This window comes from Vanessa atalanta, chromosome 9, assembly GCF_905147765.1.
Source record: "Vanessa atalanta chromosome 9, ilVanAtal1.2, whole genome shotgun sequence".
NCBI lineage: Eukaryota > Metazoa > Arthropoda > Insecta > Lepidoptera > Nymphalidae > Vanessa > Vanessa atalanta.
Genome location: NC_061879.1, coordinates 10,938,184 through 10,956,986, shown reverse-complemented (window position 1 = coordinate 10,956,986; position 18,803 = coordinate 10,938,184). Strand labels below are relative to the sequence as shown.

General features: G+C 31.3%; 1 protein-coding gene across 1 annotated transcript; it reads right to left on the bottom strand.

Moving 5' to 3' along the window:
- Positions 1 to 1,891: 1,891 nt before the first annotated feature.
- On the bottom strand, positions 1,892 to 16,852 carry LOC125066204 (aminoacylase-1-like). Its single transcript, XM_047674181.1, has 9 exons — positions 16,507 to 16,852; positions 10,117 to 10,286; positions 8,937 to 9,108; positions 7,516 to 7,662; positions 6,981 to 7,051; positions 6,173 to 6,289; positions 4,286 to 4,381; positions 3,782 to 3,915; positions 1,892 to 2,236 (listed from the first exon to the last, which is right to left on the bottom strand). Exons 1-9 carry the CDS (start codon positions 16,592 to 16,594, stop codon positions 2,032 to 2,034), a joined length of 1,200 nt encoding a protein of 399 aa, XP_047530137.1. The 5' UTR covers positions 16,595 to 16,852; the 3' UTR covers positions 1,892 to 2,031.
- Between the last annotated feature and the right edge of the window lie 1,951 nt (positions 16,853 to 18,803).

Sequence of the window (18,803 nt, the reverse complement as noted above, 5' to 3'; positions counted from 1 at the left end):
TTTTGTTATAGGGGGTAGCAGCAGGGATTAATTCCCCGTGAAGTATTTGGTAGAAGATGCAGAGTTATCCAACATCTCTACACAAAGCCAAAGGATCAAGCAGATCGGAAAGCGCTTCATCGTCGATAATTCGAGGCGTTCTGCATTGGATACGGTCAAATGGAAGGAACTCTTACTTTAGAGCACCCGGCCAGAGGTGAGAGCAGTACTCCATGTGAGGCCGAATTTGCGCCGACGTGAAATACTGTCTTGCCTTGCTGGTAGTTTGGCTTTACCTTCCAATTGACCGCGGTACTGGAGGAGGCTCGAAACATCAACGCCAATTATTTCGATACTAGCTGTGGCGGCTATCGGAATGTTCTCAGAAAGAGGAGACGCGACAAATGGTGATTTTTATCGGTTAACGCACAAATTTGCGTCTTTTTGGGGTTAAAGTGGACTAGGTTTAGCCTGCCCCAGTCCGAGACTTTATTTAACGAAGACTCGATTTGAGACACAAGTTTGTACCGGTTTTCGTCAACGTTTTACCGAGAAATATATATATTTATAGTTTATTATAATATATTTGAAATCAATTACATAAACAAAATAATAAAAAAAACTATTAAGTCGGTATTTTCTTTTAATAAGTTTTATTTTTCATTTATTTAACAACAAATAATTATAAATCATGCAAAGTGGTAAGGAAGAAATAATTGCCAGAAGTAATCCCTATGGGATGATTGTGGGAAACTTTATCTATGTACATTTTTATTTAATTAACATACCGGTCGTTTCGCCTGCGAATGTTAATGAATATATATTACAGCATGTTTGCGTTGTTATATTTATTTAGTAAAATAAGATGTGTACTTACTTTAATATAATTTTCTTTTTTGTTAAGTAATCTTGGAACTCAATCGCAGCGCCATCAAAGTGCGTTCGAAACCATCCAGGTCAACTCAAAAACATCATTTTTTATCAAAATCTGCCCAGCTGTGTATGAGGATTGCAGTGCTATACTGACATTTATTTTTTAATATACAAAACATAATTACAACAAACATATTTTTTATTCTGCATAAAATACACTTTGGAGGATTTGATAAGATGTTGAAGATAAAGAAGATGCAATGACCACATTCCTTCAATTAAAATTCTATAGATTAGCCGCACTTAAGATTGTACGATTATTGTCAATTAGAGCAAAATCTACTAAGTACTAGCTGAACGGGTGGCTTTATCCGCGCGAAATTTATAAAGGCTTACCTCTAGCACACAAACCTCCACACCCCCATTATACCTCCTCGAAAGGTGAATTAAAAATGTAGCCGATGTTCTTCCAAGGACTCAAATTATCTCTAGACCATATTTCATCTAAATGGGTTCAACGGTTTAAGCGTGAAGATAACAGGCAGAATTACTTTCGCATTTATAATATTAGTATAGACAGCGCCGGACCGTAAGTTTAGGGGGCCCTGGGCTACTTAGGGGCCCACCTACGACATATCTTAACGTAGACTTTAATCAAATTAATTGAATGGGTTTGATTAATTGCAGGACTCGCAGAACTGCAAATCGATCGTCTTTATAATACGATACGATCTGTTTAATTTTATAAAGTTATGGATTCTTTCGCATTATCCTCTATTTTTGACTTTGACTTGACTTGAGCTGGGGTCCTAGAATCCACTGGGCCCTGGGCTTAAGTGTTTAAATGATAACAATTTCTTTATTAATAATAGCACCCGTTGTCGGGGCGGGTCGCTAGTGATTTAATAAAAATCAAGTTCTCATCACTACGCGACATATACAAAAGTATAAATAAAATTCAATAAATAAAACAATCATTTCAATTGAATAAAAAATAAATATAATAATAACTGTGCCATTGTTATTTACAATGACAATTAAAACAAAATTAAAATATATAAAACAACAAATTGATTTTAATCTAGATGGCGATTACAGGTTTATACATCAATTAACGACGAATACTTACTTAATAATAATAATAATGATGGTCATATAGTAACATTATATATTACAGCTCTAAACGTTTGCGACTGCGGTAATCAGATTAACGTAGATATCTATCCCTCTTAAGAATATATCCGCGCTAATATATTCGTCGTGGTCGTGTAGAAGGATGGGCGTGTTGTTCATCGGCGAAAATCCAATAGCGGGGACGCCGACACGACGAACGTATCTGCTATCAGTACCACCAGGGAAAATACGAATGTTCAACTTAAGATCCCTGAAAAAAAAATACAGTTGAAGAAGCTTAATGAAGACTAATTTAAGTTTAAAAAACGACTTATAAACAGGTTGGGTCCAAACCCAAGGGGATTACTAGAAGCCAATGAAAAGTCCGCTATTCACCATCCGTCTGCATTGTAATTATTGTCGTGAGAAATCGTAGATTTTTCAAGCGTTTATAACTTCACAGACTGTTTGCATATTGTGTAGTGATTTTAAGTCTTATGTTTAAGTAATAAACGTAAACTTCTGTACCAATTAAGGTAATATGATTAGTAAATTAGATAGAGTACGTATAACAAAGTTTTAAGAAAAGACTACTTTTTTATTATAAATTCTACACATTTGAACAAAGTTTACCAACTATGGGTGCAAAGTTATAATAATCGCGTTCTCATCTGAAAAAATTACAGATATGAAACATCGCACCTTATTAAAAATTGTTGTTTCGATGATAAAAAAATAAAAATCGAACAGAGAGGAAATATTAAGTTTCTGAATAAGTAATAAAGCATTAAAGAGTTTTTAATTTTCCCAGGAATTTTTCGCTATATGTAGCGGGAAAAAATGAGCAGAATTTGAATGGGGTCGTACAAGCGTACGAGTTGAACATCGCCTCGCATGCTCAAAAGTTTTACAGCACCGGAATTTATCATAAAAGTGCACGATATAGTTTTACTTTATTACCAACCGACGATTAAAATTATCAGAAATAGCTGGTACGCTAGATAGTTTCCAATAATGGGAGCGAGGCAATGGGGATGAAAAAAATATTAACGGAGTTTTCATGAAAATGTTTCCTAATAAAAACTATTTTAAATACAGGTAGCGTGTAAATGTCATAAGCAAAAAAAGAACGATTAATAATATTCAGATTCTTTTCGAAATCATACAGATCGCTGTTAACAAATATCAACTCGTGATATGCACAAGACCGGTAAATATGTATGTATGTTTCAACTTACTAGTCCGTAGAAGCTTTGATTAAAATTGAACGTGTTTATATAAGATCTTAGCAGTGTTTCTAGGAACTACTAAGTCACTTACGCCCAGCGTATTAATTAGACATAAATAATATGAACTAAAATTTATCAAAAACATATTTTGTTACATTTATGACTTTGTTTTTTTTTAATGGATAACCGGTAGATTTAGCTTATTTCGGGATAGTCTGTTGTGTGTTAGACCTATGCTAGGTCGAATGAAGATGATGATAAAATCTTTCAATAGCCAATAACTAAGTAGCTGGAACACTGAATCTTAAACGAAAATGAGTTCTAATCCTGGAACGGACCACTGAATATTTATTTGCGTAATTGTATTGATAATTCATCTCATGCTCGGCGGTGAAGGAAAACATCGTGACGAAACTTGCATCAGTCGGAAATCTATATGTGATCTACCAACACGCATGAAATAAGCTCCAATACTTCACCCCGAGAAGAAGAGGAGACAACCAAGAAGTGGGACATTTAATGCCTTTTTTTATAAGCAATGATGTTTGTAAAATATTTGATTAATTCTTTAATTTTCTACTACGTACATTTGATCACAAGCCGATTTAAACGCAACCCAGTATGGATTGCTGTCATCCGTCTTCGTGCACTCAACGTTCGGATTTTTTTGTTCGAACTCGTACGTTACGCCTTCACCGGCCTCCTTACACCATTGTTTTACCTGATAACATAAATATTTGCTGATGATAACGATACGCGGTACTAAATGAGTGACACGTGTAAGATCGAGTAATCTCTTGGCAATGTCAAAGTATAAAGAGGACAATTTATATATATAAACTATTGGTAACTAGTACTCGCTTAGGAAGTTATCTATCTATATATGTAGTGAATAAAATTAATTAGATATTTCAGATGATATGGATTTTTTTTTACAATATTTTAGCTGAATTGGTTAGATGAGAAATATTTTATAATTCAGTTACAAGATTCGACTCGTACCTTCTAACAGGTGCGAAGTTAATTTTTATTAAAAAACTATATTTTTATGAATGCACCTAATTATGTAAAAGTAAATAAATTATACTTACAGTGTTTTCGAATGCTTCTTGGTCAATAGTAACAGCTAAACGACAATCGAAGACAGCGGTCAATTTTTCGGGAATAACGTTGGACTGCACTCCACCCTTAAGAATTTATTTTGTGTCTATTAATCGGTTATGGCTTAATGTACAGAAAAATAAAAATGATTCTTGATTAATTTTAGAGGGCGGGAAAAAGTTACTGGCCGGTTAGAGAGCGGGACTACGGCTGTATAAGAAAAAAAAAAATGAAAAACGTAAACTAAATTAAAGTAAATTGTCATTGACAAACTCCAATTCTAACTGAACTAATGTATACTAAGTAACGCTAAAAATTTCATTTAAAAAAGGTTTCATATTAAAATAAATATAAAAATAAAATCAAAACAAAACCTGTCATATGTATCGAAATTCCTAAAAAATCTTTTGAATAATCGCGAAGTTTCGCGGGAGACCTAGTCGGATAGTTTTATTATTATCGACATGATAAGAGAAAATGCTAATACTTTCATAAATAAGGAAAGAATTACAAATTTTTCTATATTACAAATAAAACTTAAAAACAAGTCAAGTCAAGTATAGTATACAGCGTAATTTTTATTTGTTTTTGCTTCCTTCACTTGTATTAATCCTCTCACGCACACATCTTCATTAAAATAAAATCAAATTTAACAAGGAGGGGCGTGCCTTCTAGAGTCTATACTCGTATGTACATAGACTTTGTTTTGACATAAGTTCTTTCAGCCTTTCTTATAGACGTTGCTGAATAGTTACGTGTTTATTTTAACACAGATTTTTCTACTTCTGTCATAATTGTAAAGGAAGGCGGACGTGAAAATGTGATGTCTGATGGTAAATTGTCGCCAATGCTCATAGACATTGCCGTAAGAAATATTTTATTCACAATTTCTTACCCATTTGCCACCAACGCTAGAAACTGCGATATTATGCTAGGTCACTGACCTTTCAAGGCAGTATACAATACTAATGATAGACATTTGGCGGGTAAATATGTCGTGACCAGATGGATCTGTACCCAGAAGTAGAAGACACATCATTCTCTAAATAATCGATCCCTTGAGTCTAAACAATTTATGGCTAAAGCCGTAACACACAGCAATGAAAAGGGCAAAGGTCACAAACTTTTGGAAAATATATAAAGAATGTAAATAAGTTAAAGAATGTAAAAACAAAGATGTGGGTATAAAAGTTTATAGATAGTATTATGTTGAGTAACTGTTTAAGTAATCTAAAGAAGAATATGTCAATCATTTGAATCCAGATTGACGTATCTTTAATAAAATGAATACCAATGATATCTTCATCTCTCTTATCGTCTTTTTTTTAATATTTCAGCATAAAAGCGAAATATTATTAAGGACCCAGTGGCAAAAATACGTGGATAACCAATTATTAAGTAGGTAGCTCTGAGTTAACACGGCTTAATTTGTGTGATTTTGTTATTGTTCATTAATAGTAAATCATCTCGTGCTTGCCTGTGAAAGAAAATATCCTGAGGAATTCTACATGTGTCTTATGAAAATCTGTCACACGTGTACCATTGCAGCAGCGTGGTGGAAAATCTCCGAAAACTTTTCCTCAAGTTAGGCGAAATTTTGTTACAAATATCACAATTAAATTGATGCTATTATCTATCGATCAGGACTTTGTATAAAAGGAATGTCAATATCAGAACAGATAGCCTTGTCAATCACTATAATTATACTCCCAAAGTTCCGACATAATCTGACGTTCAAATTACGTTTTAAAGATATCGTTGATTTATTTAAAATCTCGATCAATCTATACCATGTTAAGACAATGTCAAAGTATTATAGTTTCCTGCCATTAGAATAAGCTTAAGTAGTAGTAAGTATAGATATAAATTTTACTTACGAAAACTTGCGTCAAATTTATCGTAGTAACATCTCCAATAGTCAATTTCGGATTGTTTTCCAGAATCGTTTTCTGCTCTTCTCTCATATCCATAAATTTATTTATAATGTATCTCAGCTGTAAATAAAATAATCAGACGCCGCATTATAATAAACAAACAAAAAAGCAATCAGAATCGTGTTTAAAATTAACTAATTCTCTTTGCGAGAGTTCGGAAACAATTTAATTATTTATCATTCGTATCATCACAGTGATCATTGATTTTAATTATTGTCATTATTAGTCTGCTATTCTCTATATATAGAAGTATCTACATTTATAATTAGGTCAGTGTTGGTTTCGATGAGTGGGTTTCACCATTGAAAAGTTTATTACTTTTTAATTTTATATTTTGCCAAATTTATAAAATATTTAAAGTTTTATTGCTTGTAAAGTAAAGTCTCGCATTATATAGCCGTGAATATATTTCAATTAATTATACATACTTACTTAAGTCATTATTTTCGAAACATACAGATATAATTGATATATTTTAATGGAACTAGAACTGTACGTTAATTATAGTTTTATAAATGAATTCTTTGTCTTAGTTATCAATAAAAAATAAAGTAAAATATCTTCGGGCTTGTTTTTAACTTTGTCCTAATATAATGTGTTTTAGTGCATTGTATTTATTCATTACTTAATAGATATATATCTGCAGGGAACAACTAAACATCAGGGAAATCATAACACACATATGAGGCTATCTTTGTCCCTAATTATTTAGACCCGCCACCTTGTTGAATATTTCATTAATGATCTGTACCTTTTCGCCAGAATTATTTGGCAATAAAAGAGATCCATGACCTGGTTGACCCGTGCATATAACATGGATTTCTGAAAAAAAATTGGATTCAGATTATAAAGAACGAAATACTAAATTTGCCAATGACACAAATTAAACGATAAGGAGTAAAGAGAACACTTGGATCCTAAGCGCAGACTTCTAAGGTCTGAAAGTCTTGCGTCTGATTATTTGCGATCGAGTCGGACTGTCCCATCGGATTATAAGAATGAAGGTATAGAGAGTGCGTCTATTTTTGCGCACATTCTTGTGCACTGTATGTGTTGTCTAGTCTCCTTGAGATTGGCCGCCGAAATCAGTCAGGAGGAGGAAATTCGAGAGTGTGTCAAATAATTTTTAAGTAACTTGTATATTATCGCGTGGTCGGTGAAGAAACGCCGTGAGTAAACCAGCGTGTCAGATGTAAGTGGAAGTCATACATGGGAAAGTTCTTGCCATGTAAGTGGCGCGTTATGAACAACTCAATTTTTTTAAATTGATGATTTACAACACTTACGCCAGATATTACGTTCACCATTAAAGACGATGAATTCTTCGCCCGGATTTGCCATGCCTTCATCTAATGCGAATCCTATATTTAGTGCTTTAAAGCTATCTGTTAGAACGAATTTCTCCATTCCATCGTGTCCTCCGATTTCTTCATCTGTATTCAAATAAATCATTTTATGCTACAAACACTTTTAGAAAAGTTGTAGATTATATATAGAATAATCTCAGGAGACGCAAGGGAAATGGAGCTCAGAGAAAATTATAGTAAAGCATAAAAAGCGAATACGAATTTATTTTCCGTATGTGTTGTTGTCAAATTTTGTAAACACTGTACGCAAAAAGTATCAAAATATAATTTTATAACTATTTTATTTAAAATTTTAAATTTATTTGAAACTATCTGAACCTGCTTAATAAATAAATAATAATAAATATTGGACAACATCACATACATTACTCTGATCCCAATGTAAGTAGCTAAAGCACTTGTGTTATGGAAAATCAGAAGTAACAACGGTACCACAAACACCCAGACCCAACACAACATAGAAAACTAATGAAATTTTTCTACGTCGACTTGACCGGGAATCGAACCTGGGACCTCGGAGTGGTGTACCCATGAAAACCGGTGTACACACTACTCGACCACGGAGGTTAGGTTATCTGGTGTAAGATCACATTAAAATGTTTTTCCCAAGAGTATGTAAATAACTTATTGTCGAGCGATACAAAATAGATAGAATCCTTTTAATTTATTGTACAATTTTTCTTCTGTGATTTTTGGGTTGATTAAAATTACTTTAATCAGGATTAAAATCATCACATTCTATCATGGCTCGACAAGAACATATATTTATTTATAAATGTATATAGTGGATTAAATAACTTACATTATTTATATAATACATTATTATTAAGAATAACGCCGTTACATAGCTCGTACTCTTTTTAAATTAATCTATTATAACTTGTTTTGCCTTTATTTCATAGATTAAGTTTTTTTTAAATGTTTGTTTTCAAATTCAATTCATTTACTTTATACTTAAACATCTTCAGTGACTTTATTTATGACACGAAAATACTGACTAAATATTAACAGGCATTACAATACGTTTGAAAGGAATACATAATTTCATCATGGTTGTTGTTTTTAGTATAAGTATATATTAGGTATGCAAATTAAACACTGTGTTGCCAGTATTTGTTTAGGTTACTCGACTGAAAATCTGAAAGGCTGTGTCCAATAAATTTTGAACAGTGGTTTTATTTACAATTCATTTAATTAAGATGGTTTTATGTTTCTTTTTGTGTACGTTGCTGTTCGTTGAAAATATATCTTATATATATATATCTTATATCGCTCCATCCCGGTTTGGTTTTATAATCTCACAATAGCTAAATTAATTTTACGAATTGTAGAATTCTTACCCGGAACAAAAGAAATATGCAGAGTTCGTTTCAATTTGATTCCCGCCGATTTCAATTTACGTACAGCTTCCAAATATTGAATACCGACACACTTCATATCTTGAGAGCCTCGGGCGTATATTTTTCCATCCTTGTCAATGTGTCCGCTAAACGGTGGGTAAGTCCAACTGTTCTATAACAATATATATCTGCTCTATATCAAATTATTTTCTTTTAAATTAGTAAAAACTTACTAATCTTTACTAGGATACTGTATATTTGCCACTAGGTGAGTAGGTAGTAGGTAAGTTATTGTTATATGTTTGGTTTGGTGGTGTACAGATAAAATCAAATCAAAACCAAATCCTTTATTCGATATAGAAGCATTACACTTACTTATTGATTGTCAAATTAAGCACTACCACCGACTCGGAAAAATAATTAACCTGACTTGAGAAGAACCGGCGAAAGAAAGTCAGCGGGTTTCTTTTAGTTAAAAGATAATTAGGATTTCATTATTTTACCGGTATTAACATAAATATAAATAGTAGGTAACCAAAAAAGTATGTACTTTATTCCAGTTTGTAAACTTACGAGAATAATTGTACCGATAAGAACTTGTAAAAAAGAATTTTTTTTTATTTACTAACATCCACAGCGAAAATCTACATATTCTAATTCAATACACTAAATAATTTCCATTATCAGTAATTTTCGAAGAACACCAATATGAGTTATATTTAGCATTGTCAGGAAACTCAAAGAACCACATATAACAGAATAAGTACAGCCAGTATTTAATATAGTATTAACTAAGAGCATTATACATCGAAGCTTACATACGCCGATTACAAAGAACATTACTATGTGTATAATCAGTTTCGAAGACAATACCTAATAATACAATTACCTAAATGATATTGATATCTCGCAGCCCGCGTAAATTAATATTGTTATGTATTTAGTTTCGTGAGAACAATGATTTCATAGAGTTATACCATTTGCTTCAAAGTATATCCAATTCATATGTTAAACTTAACGTGGCTGAGTTTCGCTCGGCTTTAATAAATCATTAGAAACATATCTATAGAGATAAACTCAAAAACGAAACCTTATAAATAAGCCGGTTCCAAAATACACGAAATAAAATTGTCTGTATACCAAAATTGCTGGATTAATAATATTAGAGAAAAATACTTACTTCAAATACAGGTACAACGTCCATATGCGAGTTCAACAAGATCGCCGGAAGTGACGTATCCTGACCTGGCCATGTCAGAACCACAATCGGTTTCTTTTCTACTGGTTCATATATCTTGAATTCGAGACCAATATCATCACTTTGCCTTTTGAGGAAATGAACACAATCGTCTGAAAAAATGTTCTTTATCAATAAATAGCCTGATAACACTTTTTCAATTAAAATGTTCACATTAATCAAACTATGGATAAACTTTGAAGAATTCTAATTTGATTTTTTTTGAAAATAAAATCCATAAATGGTGTCTGTAAAAAGATTTCGGTAACTTATTTAATTCGGTCCGATGTTAATATCTCTGCTAACCTATAAATAAACCTAGGTATAGGTAATGATGATATCTTAGAAATATGATACGTTTCATTTATTTTATCTTAAGCGAATGTCTATTCGTCTTCGTGAGACTAAACAATTTATTAAACGATGAGGAGTTTTAAACGAATTACGTAATATTAATAATCATTGCATGTAGTGAAATACGCGTGAACAAATGTTTAGGCGTGTTTTGTGCCGCCGAAATATATTCTGCGCAATTGGCCAATCTTGAATAACAATGGCAGCCGTGGCAAAAAACAGCCAGGAGGACGTCCTGAGTACGATTCAATTTTGTTACTTCGTTGATATTCAAAACAAAATAATAAATTATTTACTGTTGTTTCGAGAAATAAATTTATCTTAAAGTAATCCCTGCTATATTAAAGGATGCCTTTGCGATATTTACAGTACAAAATTTTGATGGGGGAGTTGCGTCCTTTGTTTGAATTGATAACAACAATCCTTCAGGTATTAATAATTCTTGCTTCAATTAGTTGATTATGGAGCACAGTTAATATTTAGTATGGAATTTGTAAGTTTCTACTTTTTGCTGTAAATAAAGTTTATTCCCATATGGTGAAATATTCGATTTAAATATGGTGATAATAGTTGCAGATCTATAGACTTTAAATAACTTTGAATGAAGAAACATAGATGTTCGAAAATTTTCCTGCAGGTAATTAAAAGCTGTAAGGAGGGATTTCTTTAATTTCCATCCAAGAATTCTCGCTGACCCAGACTCGCGCTATGCTTTGTCGCAGAGAAGACATAGTTTATTGTCTGTTAAAAAAATGTTGCTTAACTCGTTACATTTGCCAAATGAAAAACTTTATCTTCATATTTTATTTCTGTCTGGGTTTGTTGAAAGTATAACATTTTTGAACGAGTCGAGTGGACGAAGTTGATGATTCAGCAGTAAGCATATTGCCTTTTATACATATGGCGGCGCATCAAGAATTATATGAACAATTTAAATAAAGAGGTTCAGGCGAGACGTAACGCCGAAATTGAGGATAACGTCATTCAAACAAGATTACGCAACTGTTGTGTGCTTGTTTCACATGCTCGTGAATGTGAATATCACTATTAATAAGGTACAAAATATTATTAATAGTGATATTCATAGCCTATACCTAATTATATTGAAATCGATTGTAAGTTTTATAATGAAGTGAATTTTATTTGGACTTATAAAGACTTTTCCTGCAAACCTGCTTGAAAAACCAAATACTTCACGGGGGATCTTTCTGGATGACATATAAATCCCATTTTTATAATAAGTATAAAATATATTCTTCAAAGTAAGTATTTAATAAGCGTCAGTTACGATAAAGCTGAGTTTTATTTTTATTTGGAATAGTTGAAGTTGGATCGGAATAGAATGGGGAACGTATTATATCCCTTAATGTTGGTAGAATAGATGCCCAGGTGCAATTTTAAAGCAAAAACTTGCAAATCTTGAATTTGCTTAATATATATAATAATATCTCTGATATATTTTCCGTGTCTTCGGTGTATCTTATCTTTAATTTGTCCATGTCAGGACGTTTTTATTTAAATCGTAAACTACAAATTCTAGCTTGATAAAGTGGATTTTATATTTCTCAAGTATTCGTTACAAATTTTGATACAGCCAATGTGATAATCCATAGCATATACTTAAGTCACAGGAATTACTTTGAATGATGTTGATGTTAAATTAAAATGAAAAAAAAAAATAACATGAGTTCTTTGTTAATCCTTACATTCATCATCAGATCAATCAAGCTCTCGACCAATTATATCGCGCCAATTTGCGGCCAAATGTTGTTTATTTGGCTTTTATCCTCTTGTTGTAATGACTATATATTGTTACAAGCTATACAGGGTTATTGGTAATTCGACGTATTCCCGTTAAGAGCTAATAGAGGTGACTATTTCCGATAATTTTAATCCCCATATGCATTATGCAAAAGTGAACCATTTTGAGTTATTACGTTTTTTAGATATTTTTCAAAATAAGTCAAAAATGCAACTTCAAAAATTTGCTTAAGAAAAAGTGTCAATTAAAATCTTTTTTTCTTCTGTTTATTAAAAACGATAAAACATAGTTTATTTGTCAATAGTAAAACAAAACATATCGGTTCAAATTTATATTTTTTTGATTTTGATATTTACGAGTAGTATAACAGACGTCTAGAAGATTCGGTAAGGAAAGGTCAAAATATGTCACATGCAGTTAGTTCTAAATATCACATGTAGTTATTTATATATGGAGAGTCGAGATGGCCCAGTGATTAGAACGCGTGCATCTTAACCGATGATTTCGGGTTCAAACCCAGGCAGGCACCACTGAAATTTCATGTGCTTAATTTGTGTTTATAAATCATCTCGTGCTCGCTGGTAAAGGAAAACATCGTAAGGAAACCTGCATGTGTTTAATTTCAACGAAATTCTGCCACATGTGTATTTCACCAACCCACATTGGAGCAGCGTGGTGGAATATGCTCCAAACCTTCTCCTCAAAGGGAGAGGAGGCCTTTGCCTAGCAGTGGGAAATTTACAGGCTGCTAATGCTAAAATGTAGTTATTTATATAACTGAGCGGAATCGGGGCGCGTAATTAGTATAACAACTTTATAGGTCTATATATTCATTGATACCGCCTTACGAAAGTGGATAAGTGGAAAATAACGCGTGATCCTCGTTACTCAATTGAGATTGATTGCGTACATTCCTTGTCGGATACAAGGCTGGCATATCCTCAGATCATTATAGTATTTCTGTCTAGTGTTTTAAGATCATGATTTGGGTTCCAGGAGAAGTATAATTTACCTTTTACCCTGAACTTTAACTTTTATTATATAGGCATTTTATGACCAATTCATGACATTTCAAGTTAAATAAATAAGTAATTTATTTGTGAAATGTATAAATCACAAACTTTCAACTGCCGTTTTATCCCATAAATGGAGTTTCGTAAAATTCGTTCTTAGTAGATGTCTAAACCCTATAAGAAACCTACCTGTCAAATTTCAAACTTGTGATTAATGAGTGGTATTTCGCTTCTATATATATAATATATAGATGTACGGAACAAAGCTTGTCGTCAGCTACTTCAATTACGGTTATGGTTTCAGTGATAAATGTCTCAAGTTATCAACTTCAAGCTAACAGAAACAGCCGATATCTGCCACTGTTAAGAGCTAAGTCTCTTCTCTAATTAAGGAGAAGGCTTGGAATCTATTTCACCACTCTGCTTCAATACGAAATATACTTGTAGCAGAAATTCAACCAACAAATGCAGGTTCTCAGAAGGTTTATTTTTTGAACTACAAGGAAGGTTCAAGTGTTCTAGCTATTGTAGTACCTCAACTTAATACTAGTACATTATTTATTTGAAGGCTACAAGTACCCAACTCGACGGAGATCAGAGTTACGGTCTGCAAGTACTCAGAATATTGAAGGGAAAATGTTTGATTTTATTTTTTAAATAATATTAGCAGATACTTTAAAATGTTTCGCCACTAATCCAACCAGTTATTAATATTTAAACCTACACATAACAATTATTCCTGAGTTAATAAATAAATCCCAAATACAAATATTATATTATTTAAAAAGTCATTAGAATGGGCAAAACATAAAACCATTCGAACTCGCCCCAATATTGTTTTATTAATTTAAACAATTATTACGAAGCGATCAAAATTCCTTAAAGTTTAGTTTGTTGGTAATTATTAGTTAGAACGTTTGGTGAAAAGTTAATTAAAAAAATAACCTATAAATATTATTTTATATTAAATAAATACTTTACGATTACTCATTTGTCACATAATTTGGAAACTTATCGATATAAATAGGTAATAGGTATTAAAATTTCAAACATTTTCTGTTAATATAAATTACCATTTACTATAGACCTGTTTTAAAATAAATTACGATAAGAGAAAAAGTTTTTAAACGACACCTATGTTTTGCATATTGTTTGCATAAATATTTTTATCTCTTAATGAAATGTGAGAAAAAAGAAATAACATTCCAAAAAATAAGTATTTAGTTATAATTCATTTAACATAAACATTCCAAAAAGTACTTGTATTTTATATTTTTTAATGTTAATTCGAACACATAATCTCACGAAACCGGTGCTAGTACCAGCGCAATAAAAGCATAAAAAATATCCTGAAATGTGAATGACGTTTGGGTATATTGGTATTATTAGAATTATGTATTATTTTTGGATGGGCGTGTACCACCTTCGTCTTCATCTACACTTTCCATCAGGTGAGATGGAAGACAAACGCCTATTCCACTACAACAATAAAAAAAATAAAAATTTTTTGATGGTTAAATGTCATTCATGAAGATAATTATTTTGCTTTGTGCTGAATAACGTTGAACATTAATTTTTCGGCTGTGGATCAATATTTCTTATTTTTTTTTGTTTGTTTTCTACTCTGTGTGCTTATGTCTATAATAAACACATATGCACTTATATAATATGAATATAGTTTGATTTTGATTTAATTAAATAACATTTTATTTACTTAATAAAATATATATATGAATTAAACTGAGTAAGTTCTTTTAATCATGATAGTTAATTACTTATAATTAAATAATATTAAATTATTTTCATTATATTGTCTGCGTTATATCTTACCTATTATTTTATATTTGTCACTGACTGTCACTCGATGGATTCTATTGTTATATTCAGCCATATAAATGTGTTATTTATCTGTCCCTTAATAATGAAAAATACAGTGAGAATTTACGGTATTTTTCTTAATTAAGGGAAAAGTTCGGTGGCAACATTTTTGACATACGGTGAGCGTATGCAACAAATGTTCGCACAAAAAATAGTAAATAAAGCTTACCCACTAATTCATCGAACGCTTTTGTTTACGATCGGTCGGATTACTTTAACCGACTTTTCGACGAAGATTTCGCCGAAAGTGTTTGACGCGTATGATTTTTTTATTTATGTTTGCTTATTTAATACGGCTACACAGCTTTAACCGATTTAGCATTTATTCTATTTAGGTAATACCCCGGGTGGTAGCATATAAATTCGTTTGACGTACAATTTACCGTATTAAGTATTATAATATTATTATCATCAATGAATTCTTGTTATGCTTATTTGCTGGCAGTTTGTTATAACTTTAGGGTTGATAATTTGACACAGTAATGAACCCTAATCTAAATTAAACATTGAAATGTTTTCCGCAAATGGAAATTACCTTTAATTCGCATTAGTATTTTTGGTGTTTACCTGACATTTCAATCATCTATTTTTCGATATAAAAACATATATTAATTAAAATATATTATCATATTCTATATTTTTTATTTGACTTTGAATATACAGTGGTTAAAACAGCTTTCTTAAACATTATATCTATACACAAAAAATATGCTTAATAAAAAATTTAAATGACTTTTATTAAAGAAATATATTTACTAAAACGTGAAAAAATTTATTGCATCTAACAAAAAAAAATCTGTATAATTAAGTATATAATTTTTTATTTTAATTATATAACTATACTGATATCTCTAATATTTTTGACATCTCGTTTAAGATTAAAAAATAAAGAGGCGATACTTCAATTACATCGTTCGAACTTCGAGTAAATAAAAATGTTCTTGACTGTTCCCGTTCGACGCGTCAATTGGTCATTGTTGTAGTAATTCAAGGTCAGGAAGTTTATCGTTGAAACAAAAATAAATTATCCGACAAACTTACATTTTGAAACATAGGTAATTACAAAGGTATATCACACCCTATTTTTGGAGATTATTTAATTGGATTTAAACACAATTTTAAAGAATTGCATCAATGAGGTATATAAACATATTCTTTGATTTACAAAACTTAGTTTGTTTCAACCTAATGCACCTTTTAATGTAAAATGTAAACTTGTTTGACTATTGTAGATCTTTAGTCTTAATACGAAAACAAATAAGTACACAACTTTGTAAGTTTGTAGTTACAAACGGCCGACTATAATTAGAGAAATATTTTACTCACCATAGATGATGTTTGGTTGAACGCTGGCTATTTGCAGATATTCTACAAAATTCGATATTGAAGGATTATTTTTATAGTCGTCTGACATTATTTATTATTAAGATTAAATATTGTTATGTTATTTGGAGAGTAGCACGCCGTCTTGTGTTAACGTGTTCAATTACTGACACCGATTCAACGTATGCTATCAAAAGTGGGAAAACATCGGACTGACTGAGTGCCGCTGCAGAGTATGCGCCGCAATATAAGATAAATAAGATAAAACTCAAGCAAATACTCTATAAAAGAAAATAAATAAGGGTTATTATTCTCTTTAAATTTTCCATTAATTAAAGTACGAGGCACGACTTTGATTTGTTTCTATTTCATGTATTTAAGTAACATTTCACCAATAGGTATTTAAAAAAATGATATACCTACATTGACTCTGTAAAATGTAGTTATGAATCTGACGTTGTCGTGTTATTTATAGATCTCTAAAATAAAGTATTATTTTGAATATTTGATGATTTTATTGTGAAAAAAAAACTTTTAAGAAATGAATATTTGATGATTTTATTGTAAAAAAAAGTTTTTAGAAAAGGTACCCGCTTACTTGATGGGCACCCAAAACCTTATTCATAATATTTTAAATAAAGGGATGTAAAAAGGCGATACCTACCTAATTCAAAACGATTAATTAAAACTCGCCATGGCTTGCGGTAAAGTAGGTTGGCATGGTCAGTATTTAATATTTATGTGTCAATATAACTGTTATCTACAGTTAAACGAGTTTGTTTATTTTAATAAACATTTTAACGGACGTTAGTAATAATACCTACAATATTTTATTATTATTTAACGTTATGTATATACATATAACCATTATAAAATGAGGAACACAATGAAATTCGTTAAATATTATGTACCTTATTGCCGTACAAACAAGAATTGGAACGTCCATAAAGAGAGCGTGTGGAACTAGGAGTTTAAACTTGCGAAGGTAATACACATCGAATAGAAATAACATTCCATTCCGTTTGAAATCCGGAACGGCATGTTTCGGGAGTGTATGTGAGCGGCGAGTGGGAATTTAGTGATAAAAAATATTATTATTATTATTCCGTAAAATACTTTTAAAACGCAACAGTTATTCTTAAAAAATACCATTTTTTATTTCGTATATATATACTATACGTTATATGTACTATTGATGATTTGTGTAGACTTTTGCCATATTTAGGTACAAAAATAAAGAATAATGACAAACAAGATCCGAAAAAATGACAATTTATTGATAATAAATTTATCTATTTCAGATCCACTGTCAGCTTTAGCTATATCTAACTTACTGTAATCAGAAATATGAAAATTAATTATACATACTTCATAATAGTGAAATCGTGTCAAATTAAATCATGGATTGTTAAAATGTCATGTTGGGTTAAACAACAACTATTATTACTAATAATTAATGTCCGCCCGAACCACAGACATTGATCGGTGCCGAAGGTTTGTTTTTTAATAGAATAGAAATATAAATTTATAAATTTTTCGTTGATTCGAAGTCATATTACGTCTATTTATTAAAATCTTGGTTGAGAGCATGCAGAATTTTCAGATGTCTCAAATATCAACTGGCCAATAAGAATGAATGAAAAAAATAAATAAACCAATATCCCTGTCATTAGCGAAGAAGTTCAGACGATGTGTATTGATGCGTTTTTAAACGATGTGACTTTTAATCAATGTTTCTACACTATTACTCCTAGGGCCAAGTATTTCAACGGTAAACGAATCAACGTCAAATTTTGAAATAAGAAATATAGATTTTAAAATTAGCGTCGTTTGTTCACTTTAGTTTTGTTCGCAATCAGTCTTTAACATTAATTTGATTAACATGAGTGTCAGTGTGTCAATGTATGTACCACCCATTATTAGGGCCTGTTTCCAGGGAACCATACTTTTTGTTCTTTTGCCATCGTCACAACTAATTCAATGGCTTTCAATAAGAGCAGTAAAGTCGATGGTAGCATGAGCCCTTTTTATTGAGAAAACCGTGGTGGATAACCTGACTGGTGGCCCACCTGAAATCCCTAGGCAAGATATACTGTTTAAGCTGAAACATTTATTTTTGTAAGTGTAGCAAGATTTTTAGAATATATTTCATGCAACTAGTGACCTGACTCTTTCGTTGATAAAGCCTGGTACGGTTATTTGTAATATTGTACTTGTTTTTTTTTTTTTTGTCAAACAATGCTGTGTAACAAAATGAAATATTATTTCTGACAAAGTGCAAAATGATTTTAACCATTTTG